This window comes from Gekko japonicus, unplaced genomic scaffold, assembly GCF_001447785.1.
Source record: "Gekko japonicus isolate JY-2015 unplaced genomic scaffold, Gekko_japonicus_V1.1 scaffold1219, whole genome shotgun sequence".
Lineage (NCBI taxonomy): Eukaryota > Metazoa > Chordata > Lepidosauria > Squamata > Gekkonidae > Gekko > Gekko japonicus.
The window spans coordinates 303,625-323,322 of record NW_015177048.1 but is presented as its reverse complement, the minus strand read 5'-3'; the positions used below and the strand labels follow the sequence as shown (position 1 = coordinate 323,322).

General features: G+C 42.5%; 1 protein-coding gene across 1 annotated transcript in view; it reads left to right on the top strand.

Moving 5' to 3' along the window:
- The window catches only part of CACHD1 (cache domain containing 1), a 249,341-nt gene extending 237,677 nt beyond the window's left edge, over positions 1-11,664 (top strand). The window contains exons 23-27 of the mRNA XM_015428092.1: positions 592-743; positions 1,839-2,000; positions 3,144-3,221; positions 4,641-4,742; positions 11,332-11,664. Coding sequence (XP_015283578.1) covers positions 592-743; positions 1,839-2,000; positions 3,144-3,221; positions 4,641-4,742; positions 11,332-11,570 — 733 coding nt within the window. The 3' untranslated portion in view covers positions 11,571-11,664. The remainder of the gene's footprint in view (positions 1-591; positions 744-1,838; positions 2,001-3,143; positions 3,222-4,640; positions 4,743-11,331) is intronic.
- The last annotated feature ends 8,034 nt before the right edge of the window (positions 11,665-19,698 follow it).

Here is a 19,698-nt window from a genome sequence, read left to right as displayed (position 1 = left end):
CGTGTAGGGTTGGGCACAAACCATTCATCATGAGTTTTGCTGTTCGTGGTTCGCAAGCAGAAGTTTGTGATGGGTCTACTGTCACGAACTTCCACAACAGTTCGTGGTAGTTCATGGATGGAGCAGAAAACAGGTTTAAAGGGACTCCGAATCCCTTTAAACCACTGCCTTCTGTTCTCTGTGAAAGCCACAAAAACAGCTGAGAAATGGGGATGTCCCCCACCACCACTCAGCTGTTTCAGGCTGTCTTGTGCAGTCCCTTTAAACAATGTTTTTGGGCTTCCTTCTGCATTCCCTTTAACATTTAAAGGGACTGCACAAGACTGCCCAAAACAGCTGAGCCATGATGTGTGCCTCTGTGCCACTCAGCTGTTTTTTGGGGTGCCTTCTGCAACCCCTTTAAAGTTTAAAGTTCAGCTATGAACCACGAACTGGCATGAACTGCATTTTCCCAGTTCGTGCCCATTCCTAGTGTCATGTTTGAGTAAAAGAAGCACATAACCGTGGAAAACTTAAGACAGATTTCATTAGTGGGGCTTGAGGCAAGGTTACTGATAACTTTTTCATCAACATGATCTCCTTATTTTGCAGTGATTGTTTTGGTGTCTTAGACTGTGAGTGGTGCATGGTGGACAGTGATGGAAAGACTCATCTGGATAAATCTTACTGTGCCCTGCAAAAAGAATGCTTTGGTGGTATTGTGGGTGCCAAAAGTCCATATGTGGATGACATGGGAGCAATTGGTAAGTTTGTTGTTAGGAATAAAATCATCTGGTCTGGCTATGCAACCCAAGCAGTCACTTGGTGGGGCAGGAGTTTTAGAAATAAAAACAAAGGAAAATGCAGTTAAGATTTGTGGTAGATTTGCAGCATTATGTACCATCATCTGTAGTAAGCAATTGTAGAATGTGCCTCTTGGGTCTCTCAGCTGGGCTTGAATAAAAATCAGATTTTTAGTACATTATGTGTGTATGCCTTTCATGTAGAAGTAGACTGGACAGATCTGTGCCTTTTTAGAAATTGATGCATTTTCATTTTCCATTAGCAACACTATCTCTGCATGGTTAACTGCATAGTGGTGTCCATCTGGAGATTCATGAGGAATTATGGGGGGAGACCAATTCCTCATGAATCTTCCAAAATCTGCCCTCCAGTATTCTGTTAGCTGTCAAGGGTTTGAACAGTCTGGAGTTTCTTCTGCGCCCCCCCCCCCCATATTTAACAGGTTTTCAACTGTTCTCCACATTCTATGCAGGGGTCTTGTTGTAGAAAAAGAGCTGCCGGAGCTCATTAGCATAACTCATTAGCATAACTTATTTGCATATGCCACGCCCCCTGACATCACCGGAAGTGACAGAAGGCCACACCCCCTGACATCACCGGAAGTGTGTCAGAAGGCCCGGCTACTTACCCTCCTGCTTCATCCTCATTCCCAAACGGAATGAGGATCGAAGCAGAGGGCGGGGTAAAGAAGGGGGCGGGGCTTCACCACGTGACCGCCCCGCCCCCTAGAGGTTCTCTTCCGGAGCTCCGTACCTGAGAGCTCCCCCCCGACTAGAGCCCTGATTCTATGCATACTGAAGCATATTTAGTCTTTATAAGTCTGGGTCTTTGGGTGGGGTTTAAATTAATTTATAAAGTATAGTTCTCTGGGTACATGGAGAGCCCTCAGTCTCTGTGGTTAGCCCAGTTTTGCTGTTTCATTAGCATAATGGGAGTCAGCCATTTTACTTAGGTATTGTGATGCCCTTCTCAAATGTTTATTTTATGGTCAAGATGTTTTTTGTAGAAGTTCTTTCAAAGTATTTACATGAATATTTTCCCCCTCTGATATGAAGGAGATGAGGTGATAGCTTTGAATATGATAAAAAGTGCTCCAGTTGGTCCTGTAGCAGGAGGTATTATGGGATGTATAATGGTGCTTGTTCTGGCAGTCTATGCCTACCGTCACCAGATCCACCGTCGAAGTCACCAACACATGTCCCCACTTGCTGCACAAGGTGAGCCTAGAGAAAAAATGCCTGAGTGTGGGTGGAGGAGAGCAGACAGAGTCATTAAGAAGGAAGTAAATCTCCTGAAAAGAGTCTTTTGGCTCCAGTAGCTAAAATAATTTTCTTGGGTGTTTTTTGCCCCCCCCCCCTTTTCTGGTCATCAGCATCCTCCCCATCAGTGTATCCTTACTGTTATTACATCTTGCAGTAGTGCTACATAGAATGTGCACCACTGCCCTCTGCTGGATTCAGAATTCAAGCTCCTGCTTGTTCTCTCTCGACTTTAACCTACAGTGCATTTCCTTCTAGGATTGTGCAAATGCAGCTGTTTCCCCTGTGGTTATTCTAAATAGGTGATTGCTTTTCTAGATGCACATACCTTATTTTGTGATTGTATGGATTTTTTAAACATCTGCTTTTGAAGGCTCTTTGTAGCTGATACATTCTTCTATTCTGTTTGCTGCTCACCATTTATGAAATTTCTGTTCTCTTTGCAGTATGGTAGAGTGTGTTATTGCTAATTTTATTATACTATTTTTAGGACAGGTCAAGATAGTGCAGTGTGAATGTGAGACACACATATATAGATTTTATGAAATAGTTATCATCCAAGAAAACACTAAAACAGCATGGTCTGAATTTTCCAAAATTTCTCCAAAATCTGCTATCTTATAAAGATGAGCAGTTGTCAGAACAATACTGGAGTCTGTGGAATCAATAAGCAGAATGTTTTTTAAAGCTGCTGTTTTCCAAGTGAGCTAAAACACTGGAGAGTCATAAGTTCTAGTTTGATAGACATTTTAAAAGGCAAGCCGTTGCAGTGTGAAAGTCACCAGGAATTACCAGGAGTTAAAACATGAATGACTCATTCTGTCTTGTGACTGTTGTTGGAATGGCACATAGTCACACTGCTAGCTCAAGAGGGGAGGAAGAGAGACTAGTAAGTTTGCACTCCTCTTAGTAGTTTTATTAAATATCCGCAACTTCAATCAAAACATTGAATTGCTCAGCATAAGGTTTCTGAGCTTCTTACACCTTGTTCCCAGAAGAGGAGCATCCCATAGGCATTAATAAGTATTGCACTCTTAAACCGTTTTTCTCTTTAACAGTTGTATGTGTTTTGTTTTTTCCATTTGCTGTGTTGGTGTGTAGAAATGTCAGTCCGCATGTCCAACCTGGAGAATGATAGAGATGAGAGGGATGATGACAGTCATGAAGACAGAGGAATCAGTATGTATTTAGCAGCCAAGTTGTAACTGGAAATGGGGAGGGCTAGGTGCTCTTTTTCTTTCCCTTTCCTACAGCCAATACTGGCAGGACTACATAGCATTCATCATCTCTATAGCATTTTCAAGAAGGTAAAGTGCTGTTGCTCCCATGTGTCCTTACTCTGACCCTGTGATATGACAGCCTGCACCCACAAGAGAAAATTATTGATCTGTCCAGGACCACCCGCTGAGTTCATGATCATTTGAAGCCAGGTCTAACATTCAGTACGATGTATCGTCTTACCTCCTGCCTTCTTGCAAAGACAATCTGGCAGATATGGTTTTAGCCAGAGTTCAAGCAATTGTTAGCTGAATATTTATGAATTACTATTGATTTTAACTTTTAGCATCCTCAAAAAAATGGGTGGTATCCAACCAACTGCACAGTGCAAGCCTCACAGATTTTCCCTGTGGTCCATCCCCAAGCAGTGCATTTCGACTCCTAGAAAAATGGGGCTGGAAGTCATGGAATCTCTATGGGCCAAAAGGGCACAAGGATTGGAGGATGCAGTGCAGAGGGAAATCAAGCACAATCATCCTGTTCCTCCTCTCTTTTCCATTCACAGATTTCTGTTTGTGGAAGAGAGAAAGGCAATTCTGCCCAGTTTCCCTTCCTCATTGCAGACTCCTATCCTGAATGGCTTTTTGTCCATGTGGATAACACATTCCCAGGAATCATCTCTTTTGGGGATCAAAGGGGACTGCTAGGGAAAAGGAACATAGTGAAAATCTGTTACCAGCCAGCATGTTCCTCTGGCAGTTGGATGCTAATATAGAAAAACGATACTAAGAATAGTTTAAACTTTGAAAGTGGAGGTCAAAGTTTAAATATTTTAAGTCAAAACTGAAACTTAAATGACTCATCAGCTTTCAAAAAGATAGAAGCTCATATACATCGCATCAATAAAAAGATACAACCCCTGCCCACACCCCACGAGGCTTACATTCTAAGACAAAATAACAGAAAGTGTAGTGTTGAGAAAAAAGAGGAACAGGAAATCAGCTTGACAGGTAGAATTTATATCCCATTTTCCCTCTTACATTGCAATTTGAATCCAAGCTGCTTCTCTACACTTTCTGCATTTAGTTACCAGTCTTATCTGTGGTACTTGATTGCAGCCATTTTTCATAATTTAAGGCATCTTTAAAATAGATGTGGGTGTAGTTTGCTGGCAGATTAGTCATTAGGTAGTCGCAGCACTTGCCTTGGTCTCTCACTTAGCAACAAGTTTTTATTCTGTAGTTTTGAAGTTTGACTGCTAATGAAAAGTTTGAAAGAGTTCTATAACAAGATATTTGGTAAGATCTTCTGTTGACATGATAGTTTTGCTGAACATGTGATTAAGATAAGCATTGTCCTTGTTTTTTTATTCATTTATAGTCAGCAACACCCGGTTTATAGCAGCAGTGATTGAGCGGCATGCACACAGTCCCGAGCGAAGACGGCGTTACTGGGGCCGGTCGGGAACAGAAAGTGATCATGGTAAGACCTTGGAAGCTGCTGACATCTGCTCTGCATGGTCATCTTATTTGTGCTGCTTGGCAAATTGAAAGATAAATCATCAAAGAAAGCATTCCCAACTCTTTTCCTTGTTGATTCATACTTAAAACAATGCTGGCACTTTCCATCCCAGCACAAGACATTATCCAGCACTGAAGCTATTTTTGTGGAGTGATCTTATAACATGAATCTTCTAGTTGAATTTTTTTCTACTCAGTGTCTTAAACATAAATGGTACCAGCATTGTTATACAACTTCCCAACATTCTTAGAGAAAGGGCATTACCAAGTTTACATTATCTTTTCTTTCTTTTGACTTTGTCTTTCAAATATTTTGGAAGAGAAAGGAAATTCTAAAATTTGTCCTCTTTACTCTGACATTGTTTCTAAAGACTGTGTTCTTCAGTGTTCTATGTGTATTTTTGTAAAAGTTCAATTACCAGCAACATGTACTAAGGGATCTCTTTTACTTTTCCAGTTAAACTAAGCCTCAGTGGGGCTTCCAAATGCCTTCTTTATTGTTATTCATAATGGCTCGATTGATTCCATATTTCATTCATATAATTTTTTGATATTTCCAATGTCAATTGGTTCTGCAATTTTGCCATGTAATTACTTTATGACAAATACCCAGTATAAGTATATACAGCTTCAGTGTCTTAAAACCTGTACCAAGCTGATGAGTCCGCTAAGGAAGCTTAATGTACACTTAGCAAGGATTTCTGCCAGGGATGTCAGCTCAGCTGTATCTTCATGTCAGTTCTGCTACTAAATATGGATCTGTTATGTTGCTAAATATGGGAATGGGGAGAGGATTGTATTTGTATTTTATTCCTTGGCACACTTGAAAGTTTCTAGATGGCAACATCCTCACTCAGAAAGCCGTCAGCACATTGAGTGTCAATTGAAACCAGCAGGCACTCACATGATAACAGTCTTCTTGTATGGCTGTGTTTTGTCATATGAGAGGACTTGTTTGAATATCCCCCACATCAGTCTCTGTCCATCTAGAGAGCATATTCTTCAGGAAGAATACTGGATTAGAAGAAATAATTAATTTTCTATATAAATTCTGAGATGGTACTCATGGGAGAAGACTGTACCACATGACATTTTTTATTCGTCACTGAGGTGCCGGGCATGAAGCAAAGGGAAACCTTACCTTCTACCTAAAAGAAAACCTATGTCTAAAGAATCACTGGTACCACATTGCCTGTAGCTACAGTGGGGCATTTCGGGGCCAGGCCCCCTAACTTCCTACCAAGGCCCCCTAACTTCCATCTAGCCCCCAAACCCTCCGGCTGTCTGGGCCACCTGGAGGACTCCCCACCGCCGCTCCTTCCCCATGCATGGCTTGCTTCCCTGCATAGGCAAGCAGAGTGTGAATGCTGCAAAAGTGAGTTTTTTAATTTTTATTTTATTTTTAATGTTGTGATGTCAGTGCCCCCTGACTTATTCAAAGGCCCCCTGAATTACAAAATCCTGGCTACAGGCCTGTGGTAGCAACATGCTATAGTTAATAAAACCTTTCCAGAATTAGCAGCCAAGGGACAAAATTTGAAAAATCATGCCAGTAGACAAGTTGCCAAGTAGTCTAGTAAAAGAATGTAGAACATTGCCAGTTTTAGAACTTGAAAGACAAACATATAGCAGGACTCTCTAGCTAGGTTTGTTTGGCATGAATTATTCAAATTTATAAAGTGGCATTTAATTTGGTCACCAGAACAATTGAAACATGAATCTGTGCTCTGTTTTTGTGACATCTTAAGGATTTATTTATTTAGATATTTTTATCCTGCTTTTCTCTCACACTGGGAACTCAACCCGTCTTACAGAGTAGAATACATATAGCCAATACAAATTTGAACAAAAATATACAACAGCTCAGTCAAACTTCCTTCATTCACACAGGGCCACAGACTGCAAGCTATGAGCTAAGTGTCAATGGCTTTAGCCTGTAGCCCAGTCCAGGCATTAAGGTACCTACAGGGGAAGGGGTCAGATACTCAGCCCAGATCTTATTCAGTTGGCTGCCATCTTCCATCTGTAGAAAATATAATTCTAAACATTTAGAAAATGTAGTTCTAAATAACACCTGTAGTAGGGATGCCAGCTTCCAGGTGGGACCTGTAGATCCCCTGGAATTACAGCTCATCTCCAGTCTACAGAAATCAGGTCTCCTGGAGGAAGTGGCTGCTTTGGAAGATGGGCTCTATGGCATTGTACCCCACTGAGGTCCCTGTCCTCCACAGGCTCCATCCCCAAATCTCCAGGAGTTTCCCAACATGGATCTGGCAACCCTACTCCCCCATCCCCTGCTTCTGGCCAGGAGGGACCTGGCAACCTTACTCTGTAGTGTTATGAGCTGATGCACGTTAGGCTGCCTCCTTGCCTTCCTTCGTGTTTCCTACTTAATTTCACTACCAACAAAGACTCTTGCCTTAGAATTCTTAGCTGGACCAAAAAGCAGGATGGCTGAGTTATATCTGGTGGGATGACAGAATGGTCAGCACATGGGGGTGATTCGGAGGTAAAAGGGGATCAGTTACTCAAATAAAACAGTTCTTTTCTCTTAAACATAGAGTTTATTTACAAGTATAACCCCATATTAAATCACAGAAATAAAACACACACCAAATATTTACATAGCAAAACACCACAATCACACATTAAGGGCCATTTTACACATTATACTGTCGCAAGATTTGCTTCCAAAGTGCATTCAGTGGGAGCTGCAGGTAGCTTGGGCTTTCATGACTGTATCTGTATGATACACATGTTTGCAAAAATAGAGTTGTCATGTTGCTCGCTTACATTTTTAGTTGTATACTGAAATGTCTTAAGCTGTGGAAGATTACTGTATTTTAGGCAAAAATCCTGTGTGAATTTTTAGCTGAACCACAAAATCCATTATATGGAGATAAGCAAAGGACATTAGCATCCCAGATAGGAATGGGAGAAGCAGCATACAAATATCATGTGTTGCCCGTCTGTGATGATGGTCTGACAACTGTTAACCCAGGGAGATCAGTAGAGAATTTCCTCTAGTCTGACACCCATTAATTCCACTCTGCACCCTCTGTTACACTGTGCATTGTGAGGGGGTTGTGTGCAAAGAACCCTTTGATCTAACTGTGAATGAATGCCGAACTTTCTGATTTGACCAAATAGGAACTTTACTTCTGAGGGACCCCTTGAAATATGTGGGGAGCTTTTCCCCATCATGTCCCTGCCACCCCTAGTGATCCCTTGCTAGCTAACAGCTTATACTATGACAAGATTGACCTCCATAATGATGATGGAGGTGGCAAAACCAGACTTCTCCCAGACAAAGTAAAGGTCATTCCTTATGTGGGAGACTTCCCAGATATGCAGAAAAACATGACTTTTTAAATTGATCGAAAGGAAGGGAGGCCCTGACCTGGATAGCCCAGGCAATCCCAATCTCTTCAGATCTTGGAAGCTAAGCCAGGCTGACCCTGGAAAGTATTTGGAAGGGCAACCTCCAAGGAATACCAGGGCCGGGACACAGAAGCCCACTACATGCCTCCTTGACCATTGCCCATCGTGGCTGGTGAAAGCCTGCAGCAGTTAGGTGCAGACTCCTCTGAGGGAGATTATTAATCTGTCCCTATCAATGGGAACCTTCCCAGAAGGATTAAAGGAGGCTGTAGTCCGCCCCATCCTTTAAAAACCCTTCTTTGGACCCTATGGCCCTTACAAACTACCACCCAGTGCCTAATCTACCATTCCTGGGTAAGGTAGTGGAGAAGGCAGTAGTAACACAGCTCCAAGCTTTCCTGGAGGATGCTAATATCCTGGATCCCTTCCAGTCCGCTTTTCGCCCTGCCCATGGGACGGAGATGGTATTGGTTGCCTTAGTGGATGATCTTCGGCGACACCTAGATCGAGGTGGATCGGTGCTGCTGATACTTCTTGATCTGTCGGCGGTGTTCAATACGGTTGACTACGATCTGTTGACCTCACCGATGTGGGGATAAGGGGGCTTGCCTTGCAGTGGCTGACCTCCTTTCTCCAAGGTCAGGGACAGAGGGTGGCACTTGGGGGAGGGATTATCTCAGCGACACTTGCTAGAATGTTGTGTGCTGCAGGGGTCAAATCTCTCCTCAATGCTGTTTAATATCTACATGCGCCCCTTCACCCAGATTATCTGGAGGTATGGGCTGGGTTGTCACCAATACGTGGACAACACCCAGCTCTATCTACTGGTGGATGGCCACCCAGACTCTGCCCCAGAAAATCTGGACACGGCATTACAAGCTGTGGCTAGTTGGTTACAACAGAGCAGACTGAAATTGAATCCATCGAAGACGGGTTGCAGGGCACTGGGATCAGGGATTGGGCTTCCAATCTTTGACGGGATCTTATTGGTGCCGGTGCCGAAGGTGCAGAGCCTGGGGGTATTCCTGGATGCCTCACTAACTATGGAGGCCCAGGTTGCCGCCACTGCCAGGTCTGCCTTCTTCCATCGGAGACGGATCAGGCAGTTGGCCTTATATCTCACTCCCTGGGATCTGGCTACAGTGACCCATGCAATGGTCACATCCAGATTAGATCATTGTAATTCTCTCTACGTGGGGCTGCCCTTGATTCTGCTCCAGAAACTGCAGCTGGTGCAGAATGCAGCAGCACAGATACTGATGTCACTGCCTGTGCAAGCCCACATCCGCCCTGTGCTGCGTGAACTGCACTGGCTGCCTATTGAGTATCGGATCCATTTCATGGTGTTGGTGCTTACCTTTAAAGCCCTGTACAGCCAGGGGGCCCACATATCTGCAAGACCGCCTCTCCCTCTATGAGCCCCGAAGGGCTTTACGATCAACATCTTTTCATGGTCCCTGGCCCCAGGGACATCCGCCTTGCCTTGACTAGGGCCAGGGCCTTTTCAGTCCTGGCCCCTACCTGGTGGAATGAGCTCCCATAAAAGATCAGGGCCCTGCGGGACCTTTTATAGTTCCACAGGGCCTGCAAGGCGGAGTTCTTCCACCAGACTTTTAACTAGGGCGACAGACATCCCTCTCTCTTTACTGGGCCTCTCCTCAGCGGGTCAGAACTGCATACCAGAGTTGGCATCCGTGAGGTTTTAATGTCAATAACAATGGCACTGGATGAAGGTCATTGTGGTATTTTAACAGTGTTTTAATTGTGTATATTGTATTTTACCAAATTTGATGTAACCCGCCCTGAGCTTGCCATGTGGGGAGGGCGGGATATAAGTCAAATTAAATAAATAAATGTCTAATGTTGTTGAGAAAGCTACATGTCCCAGCAAACCCTGTAGCTGGACTCTGAATGGTGCAGGAGAGGGACAGCAAGCCCTATCTGGATCTTGCAGTAATGAGATAATTTAGAACACTTGTGGAGAAATAGAACTTTTCTCCTAACATTCTTCTCTTTTACTAGTAATTGTTGATCCCAGTCTGAATTGAGTCTCGGGGAACTCTCCCATCACTAGGCATGAAGTTTTGAAGGCAATGGCCTTCATCATTAAGTCACCTTTTTGTCAGACATCTGAAACAGGCTATTCAAGCTGCAGGAATCATTGATAGCCTACTTTTATGCATGTTCAGTGTGACTTATTTCCAGTAGGAGTTACTCCCGAATAAATATACTTGCAAGCCTAGTCTGTGGCAACATTTTTACCTTGATTCTGAAGAGGACCCACTGCAACATTATAGAGATAATGGCAGATGTCAGGCACCTGGACTGGAAGAGACCATTTACTACCCCTTTGATTCTTTGCCTTACTTAAAAAAAATTAATTGTTATTATTTAAAAGAGAATATCCAGGTATTATACATAACATAATAAATACTCAGAACAAGTTAGAATATTTCTTAAAAACCATCAATTTCCATCTCTGTGCTTATTATTCCAAGCTGTAATCTAAAATGTCTATTGCTCAGTATATTTATCTGTACTAAAACTGATAAAACTAACTTTGAAAAAGGAATATTTTAATATATAATACCAAATTAATATTTTTGCTGTAAACCTTGTTAATTCTGCAGTTTACTAGGAATTGGAATATTAAACATAGTAGAATAGCATTTTATTTGGTTTTATTTTGATCATTCTCGATGTTTGTGGGTTTTGTAACATTTCATCTGGCTGTGAACTATTTCTCTGGAAATTTAGCTTGTTGGGAAGACTGTGGCTGCAATCCTAAGAATACTTTACTGGAAGTAAGCCACATTAAATAGAACAGGGCATACTTCTGAACAGGCCTGTTTAGGATTGCTCCTTTTGTCTCTGACGACTTTCATTAGTGTGGTCTGTTGAGTTAAACTAGTGTAAGAGTATTATTTCCTTTCTGAATTTTAAATCTGTCCATACAGTGTGCAGAAAATATTTTGTAGGGACAAGTCATTTCACTGCCAGCCTTTAAAGAGATAATGAGCAGTTGAATAGGGGGATTGGAAGAAGGGGAACCACTTTAAAACAAACTAATATGTGTCTTTTGCATTGAAACTTCTGAGGGGGGGTTTTGTGGTTGTTTTTCGTTTTGTTAGAAAAGTGTCCCTTCTTACCCTTGTGGCTTTACTTTGCAGGGTACAGCACTATGAGTCCTCAGGAAGACAGTGAAAACCCTCCATGTAATAATGACCCATTATCAGCTGGTGTAGATGTGGGAAATCATGATGAAGATTTAGACCTGGATACCCCTCCACAGACTGCTGCACTCTTGAGTCACAAGTTCCACCACTACAGGTTGCACCATCCTGCGCTTCATCACAGTCACCACTTACAGGCTGCAGTCACAGTACATACTGTAGATGCCGAATGTTAATGGCCTTGAGGAAAAATGCAGCTGATGAACACTGATCCAGGAACAACTGACAGACCTTTTTGTACCTTAACCAGGCATGGTTTTACCTAACTTTGTGTGACTCATTTCACATGAAAACTTTACGTTTATGAAATGTAAAGTTGGCTCTGAAGTGGAGTACAAATTAGCATGATGAATGAACCTGCCATAACATTCAATAAAATGGAACACTAGGAATGTTCAGCTTCCAAACACAGGAAGAAAGGTTTACACAGTAAATTGAACCTTTTGAACCCTGTTAATCTGAGCCAAGAAAAGTGTGCTCAGACAAAGAAGAGGTAGAAAGAAAGAGAGGTTTGCTTTCCTTAACAGGAAGAACAGAAATCTTTGGAGCCGGAGACAAAGAAGGCACTGGATCCAAAAATAGTAGTTGCCATGTGGTTTCCATTTGTTGAGAGGTTTTTTTAAAAAAATGTTCAGTGCTCTTACAAATCGCTGTATGGTACCTGGAACAGTGCATCTCAAGATTTTTAAATAAAGGATTATTTTTGTACTATTTATTGAACTCAGAACATTCATGAACTCTGAAGGAGATAAAGGAGAGGAACTAAAAAGCAAGCATAGAAACACTCCACAGACGCAGCCTTTGTTTAATTGTGTTGGTGACATTGTGGATCTTTCCAAGAAGACATCCCTATGAATGGATATCAGCTCCCCCCCCCCATTGCTATAAAGGGAAAATGAAGAAATTGTGTGCTGCTTTGTTTACATCATTAATACTTGGTTTCCATGACCATTTTTGTACACTTTGAAGATGGGTTGTAACACAGTATTTTTAAAATCTATTTTAATGTGAGGAAGAGGGATACCAAGCCTCTGGGCTGAAGCACTGAGGAATTATTTCTCTCTCCCCCCAACTCTATCCCAGGCTGGGATCAAATTCCAGTCAATGTAGTAATGTCATGTTCAAATAACATTCATGATCAGTAAATTAAGAGTAATAATCCTGTTGTTTCATTCCCTTTTCACATAATAATAAATAAATGGGAATTAAACAGAATGCCTTGTAAAGTTTTGATCATTGTGAGAGGTTTATTTTGCAACCAAGGATGAACTGCTGTCGTCTTTATCTGGACTTTAACACTGTTTTAGTGATTCATGCAGGACTTATTCCATTCTGACTAGTACCACATGGGACATCATAATTTTAAGCTAGTTTTAAATCACAGTATTTGTGTGTTATAGACTCACAAATTTGTATTTAAAATATGAACAAAATTGCACTGTGAATATAATAAACATCCATTTATATGTAGGGTTTTTTAAAAAAAGATCTCTGGATGTTGTTTTAATGATAGGGTACTTTAATATGTAAAAAGAATTGGTTCTTAAGCAGTATGGTAATGTGTGTGCTATCAGAATCTCCTTTATACTATGTATAAAATTACAATCTCTAGTGGAATAAACTGTACATAAAGTATGGGTCTATGGATTACTCTTGACAGGGGTGAACATAACTTTGCTTTATTAAATTATCATTTTTAAGTCAAAAGTTAACTGTATAAACTCTTCCATGCCAGGTTTTCCCCCCCTCATCATCTCCTTCATTTCTTACTTGTTGATACGCTGAAATTCTTTGTTGGCGAGTCCATGTAGACATTTTCCCCCTCTTTCTAATATGGACAGGGCATAATCTATGCATAGAACAAGAATGTGGCCTTCATAGAAGGGAATGGAAATCTCATGTTCAAATCTCATGTTCAAAAGTGACTTTTGATTTTGTAATTCATCTGCCACTTGGAAAATATAGATCATTGAGGAAAGAAAGACCAAGTACACACTGCTGTCTAAAGTTGCTGCTTTATGTTTTGAGTTACTAAAAGCTCTGGGTATACCCATTTAATTTTATGTTGCTAACTGGATAGTTAACGAAGTCTATGTTTTTGAAAGAAAAAAGGTACATAGTGGTTCAGTGTTTGTCATTTTATCATGAAAGATACAGTACGTGTGAGAATCATCTGTCATTTATCTGAAACCAATTATGTTCTGTGTATAGATGGAAAAAACAATAGAAAATTATTAGTCATTCTAGGCAATAATGCATTCCTTCATCTTCTGCAACAACTTTTTGAGGATATTGAAACCAAGAACAATAGATCAAACCATCAGCACAACAGCAGGTCAATTTCCAAGGCCCTTTTAAAAATCAGAGGTGTCAAACATTTGTTATGAGAGCCAGAACTGACATAAATGTCACTTTGTCGGGCTGAGCCATGCGTGTGTAACACCAGGTACCAGAGATATAAACTTTATAAAGGACACGAGCAAACCCAATTAACAATATTATTTTTACTTAAAATACAAAGAAAAGCAATTGACTCCTAGCAGTGAAAGCAATTGATTTACTGGGGAACACACAAAAGCCCCAATAGAGGTATTTAATCATATGCAAAACTTACATTTTTTCCAAGGGATACCATAAAAGGCGGAGTACCTTACATTTCCATACATACCAGTTGCTTGAGGGGCAGATAAGAGACCTGGATGGGTTGGTTCCAGCCCCCGGGCCTTATGTCTGACACCCCTGTTTTAAATAATTCAACCTTACACTTTTTCTGCCTAAGGATTGCCAGTGATGACACTTCCTCCACTCCTCTAGGCAGCCCATTCCACCAGACCACCTCTGACACTGAAGAAGCCTGAGTTCAGACTGAGACCATCCTGACCTTGCTCCATGTCGGAACTGTAAGCAGCTCTGTTTTGACAAATGTAGCACTCTCAAGGGCTCATAGCAGGAAAGGCAGTGCTAATAAGTCAGTCCCTGCTCATTAAAAGCTTTCAAGGTTGAAATAAGCACTTCAAATTGAACTCTGAAACTAACTGGCAGCCAGTGTAGATATATAAAGATTTCAGTAATATAGCCAAATTTATTAGATCCCCTCAGCAACTGGGCAACTACATTTAGTACTAACTGGGAAGTGATGTTTTGGAGTTATCTGCCAAGGCAGACAGCACCAGATAGAGTGCATGCAGTAGCATGCATCAGCATAGCTAGATCAACCATATCCAAGATGGGACACAATTTTTGAGCCAGGTGTATGTGAGGGAAAGCATATATAGCCTTTCCATTGAACATCACCTCATTGTCTAGATTCAACTTTTGTTTGTTTAGCCACTTGACAACAGACTCCAGACAATATTCCAGAACCAAGATGGTCATATCTGGGACTGTAGTCACACATATATACAACTGGGTGCCATCTGTGCACTGATGACATCCAACCTCAAACTCTGCATAATTCTACTAAGTGGCTGCATGGCACGGGGATGAAGACAGAGGTGTAGGGGCACCCCACATGCCAACTCCTGGGAGTACAATTCCACTTCTCCCCATGACAGCTGAAAGACTGGAACCATTTCAGGACTACTCTTATGTCCACCTGGTGCTACAGACAATGCATAAAGATTGCAAAGAGAATCAAGTGCTGCTGATTGATCTAACAAAATTAAGCAGCAAAGTGTTGCCTCTGAATCTTCACTGGTAAACCAAAATGCGGGGATCTTTTCTAAGAGAAGGAAAGGGTGCTTAGGAGCAACCCTATTTAAGGCTTCCATGAGCCTTACATTTCAGACCTCCACTTTAAGTCTCAGTTGTATCACTGACCAGATTCTCAACATCCACCAGAGCATTCTGGAAACCTTATCTGATCAACACATTTCTGAAGGCAGCTCAACTTCATGAGACCCCTGCCTTTGCAGATAGAGAGAAGCAGGATCACCTGAGCCTTCAATGATCTCACCCTTCTTCCTTAATACTGGTGCTATTACTGCTGGCCTGCTCACTGCATTCTATGATTTTCTGTGATAGAAATTCAGATTCTTTAGACTTCCAACTGTTCCTTTCAATGGTATATCACATGATAGGGATGTGCAAGAATTTTTTTTAAAAAAATCAGGTATAATGGACCCGGAAAATGTCAGTATTTTTTGATATTCCTGAGTCCCAATACCAGTATGGTATTCAAATTCAGTAATATTCGGGAATCCCCAAAATGTTTTGGTCCAATATACCTGAATCTGAAAAAAAATTGACTTTAATGGTCCCCATAGGTATAATTGGCCCAAAGGTCCATTATACCCTATGGGGACCATTAAAGTAAATGGCAAATCGATTCAGTGGTCGTGGGGGGTTGAGGTGGAGGCACCATATTTGCAGCATAGCTGCTGAAGCCTCTCATCAAAAGAACCCCGAAGGTTCAAAAAGATTGGACCAGGAGTCCAATTCTATGGGCACTCAATGAAGGTGCCCCCATCCTCCATTGTTTCCAATAGGGAGAAAATAGACAATACAAGCCCAGCAGAATATCCCAGAGAATCTCTGCAGTAGAAAGTGAAGGGGGGTATTTTTGCAAGGTCAGCAGAACCAGTGCAATGTGCCCAGCAAAACCAGTGCCACTGTGGCAGTGCCAAATCCAACAGGACTAAGGTCAAACCTGAGAATCTCTGAAGTAGAAACTGGGGGGGGGGGATTTCTGCAAGGACAGCAGAAATAGTGTGATGTACTAGTGCCCAGCAGCACAACCCAATGCCATTGTGGCAAATGCCAGCTCAACAGGACTGATGTCAAGCACAGAATCACAATCCGGGGGAGGGGTGCAAGGACAGTAGAACCAGTGCAATAGTGCCCAGCAGCATGACCCAGTGCCAACCTACCAGTGCCCAGCAGAAGAACCAGGAGAACTTTTAAAAAGTTTAAGGCTATATATTAAATGTCTCCTAACTAGATTCTATTGGAACCAGCCTGATTTCATTTATGAAAATGGAGAAGCTCCCTCCTGAAAATTGAAAAACAACAGCACAACCTAAAGGGAAATTTGTCTAAAAGCGCCTGCTTTCACTTAAGCTCAGAGCACCACAAGCTGCTTTTTTAAAGTTACTCTAGGCTATTATACTACTGTTTTGAACACACACACTTTACCTCTTTTAATATCCTCCTGGCACTGGCCTAGTTAGGGAGAAACTAAAGCCCTATGCTGAAATTTAATTAACAGTGTTTAAAAGTTAAACAATTCCAAAAACAGACCCTTATTAAAGGTAAAGGTAAAGGTTCCCTTGCTTGAAAGCCAGTCGAGTCCGACTCTAGGGTTCTGGTGTCATCTCCATTTCAAAGCCAATGAGCCAGCGCTGTTCGAAGACGTTTCCGTGGTCATGTGGCCGGCATGACTAAACACCAAGGCGCATGGAACGCTGTTACCTTCCCGCCGAAGTGGTACCTATTTATCTACTTGCAATTTCTTGCTTTCGAACTGCTAGGTTGGCAGGCGCTGGAACTAGAGATGGGAGCTCACTCCATCATGTGGCAACCTGGGTCTCGAACTTCTGAACTACTGACCTTCCACAGCCTGCAGTTCAGCGTCTTAACCACTTGAGCCACCGCAGCTCATTTAGCAGCATCTAAGTACTGCACTCAATAGCCCTTGAAACCAGAAGCACACACTTGGAACACAGAACAGTGAACCTCAACACCCCCCTCCCCCAAAAAACCCAACCTTCTAGAAAGTAAAGGGAAGAAATACCGGGGGGGGGTGGACTACTGGGGGGAAAGGACTTTAGAAGGGAAAGCAAGAAGAACCTAAACCAAAAGCCCCTCCCCCCTACACACACACCAGACCAAAAAAAGAAGGGGGAAGCAGAGGAAACAAACAACAAAGCCTCACCCCCCAAAAAAAGAGAAAAGAAGAAAACTGCAAAGGATGGTGCATGAGAGAGAACGGTCTAGTAAAATAATAGGGGTTATTTTATTTATTTTTTATTCTTTTATACATTACAAAGTAAGCACATTACTACCTGAAAAGCACAACAAAGGGAAGGTATGAGGGAGCTCACAAGTACTATACACACCACTTTGTCTAACCCTTTCCACTTCGTTTAAGACCACAGATATATTTAACTTTAACTTTATTTGTACAACCCTGCATTTTGTGGACCCTTAAGCAGAACCCCACCACACACAGAAACCCAAAAAAGAACCAAAAATGAATAAGTTAACCCAGGGGTCATTTCGTAGAAAAATAGCTAGGGGAACTCATTAGCATAACTCATTAGCATATGCCACACCCCCTGACATCAGGGGCCCGGCGGTGGACCTGCAAGGCCAGCGGGAGTGCGAGGAAGCCCTGCAAAGGCCCTCCCTGGCCCCAGGCAGGCAGGGGTGGGGAGAGGTGGGGAGGAAGCAACTTACCCTCCCTCTTCTCCTGCCTCCTCCTGGCTGAATGAGGGCTGGAAGCGGGGCAGCTGGAAGCAGGGGGCGGGGCTTCATCATGTGCCCCGCCCCCTGACCTCACCCGGGGGAACTGCATTCCCCCGTGTTCCCCCCCGAAATGACCTCTTAGTTAACCAGGTTTTAAACCAATTCCAAAGAACCAAAGCAGAAGGAAATAACCCTTGCCCCTCCACAACCTACCATCAAGCCCAAACAACAACAAACCTCCACAAAAATATTTGCAAGCCACAAAACCAGAAGAATAAATCCAAAGTACATAAGAATAAAACCAAAGAACATAAGAATAAAACCAAAGGGAACCAAGAAAAAGCCTGAGGTCCCTAGCCTAACCCCCCCACACACACACACACATACAACCACTAGGCCCAAACAACAAGTAACAAAATATTCCAAACTGCAAGCCACAAAACTAGAAGGAACTAGTACATGAATGAGAGACATATCCTCCTTCATTGCCCCCAATATTCTTCCCTGTGTCACTTGGTTCGCCCTCTTTTGCCTGCTACAAAGATTGTTGATAATGAGTTTAACTTCTTGCTTTCTGATAAATCCCCTGAAATCACTGCATCTGTAGCCGAGTTCCTCTCACTTGTATGGAAGCTAAGGGCAAGAGTTTTTAAGACTTAGTTTTAATGTACTGTTTTATTCTGGAATATTCTGAATTGACTGTTTTTGATCTTTTTCCCACTACCACTGTGGTATAAAACCATCAGTTTTATCTTATTTTATCTTTCGGTAATCTCATGCTATGCCAATAAAGGTCTATGATATGATGATGATGATGATGAGAGACCACCAAGGCAGTCCAGGGATTCCACGCAGACACAGGCAGCGGTAAACCACCCCTGTACATCTCTTGCTTTGAAAACTGTATGGAATCACCATAAGTCAGCCACGATTTGACACCACTTTCCACCACCACTATGTGTGAAACACTTCAAAACTTAAGGAATTATATAAATGCTGTTTGTGGAGAACAAGGTTGTGGGGGTGGGGACAATTAGGCATAGGGAGTTAGGTTGCCCAGCTACATCCAGTAGTTCATTTATGTATCCTGTATGGATCTTACTCATGGTCTCTGTGCATCACACCATTGGGACTCCAGGTGCCTGCGCTGACCCTGAGCAGTGACTTCAAAGCTCTTAAAGGACCTTTTGCGCCCCCTCCCTGCACATGCCCAGGAACTCCACTGTGCATGCCCAGAGCGGGGCGCAGAGATCCCGCCAGTTCTCTTCTGACCACCGCATGGATAGGATGTTTCCTCTATTGCTCTGGACAGTGTACGTCTTCACTCTAGCTCCATTCTCCCTACTACTACTACAAATGAACTCTTTCCTCTCCTTCTTCCTTGGTCTATGTGGGGGTTCTTTAAATGGTGTTCCCATTGCGGGAGCAAACTTGCTCCAACGGACAACCACTAGTGGAGGCCCATAGGATGGACACTTGCCCCCACTGTGCTAAATTTTCAAGGCACCAATATGGTCAGCGCCCAAGAATCAGGCTGATACCCCAATGCCGGCACCGCGATGACGACAGAAACCCATATCGAAGCCGACAGGACAAACCTCATTGATATTGATGGGAACATCAGTGACGACTGCCAACAAGAACAAAGCCCCCGTGAACCCAGTATAAGCCAAATTGGACATCTCCGAATCTGATCACAGCTTTGGGGGAAGGGATGAAAATTATTTGGTCCATCATACCCTAGAGTTGGAACCATCACCCTCTACTCACACCGCTGATGACTTACCCATCTCTCCATCCAAGGATCTGAAGTCATATGGAGACCTTGACAAAAGGATAGCACATTCCTTAGGTCTCTTTATTGTCCAGCCACATCTAGATGCGACCGATACAGTCTTT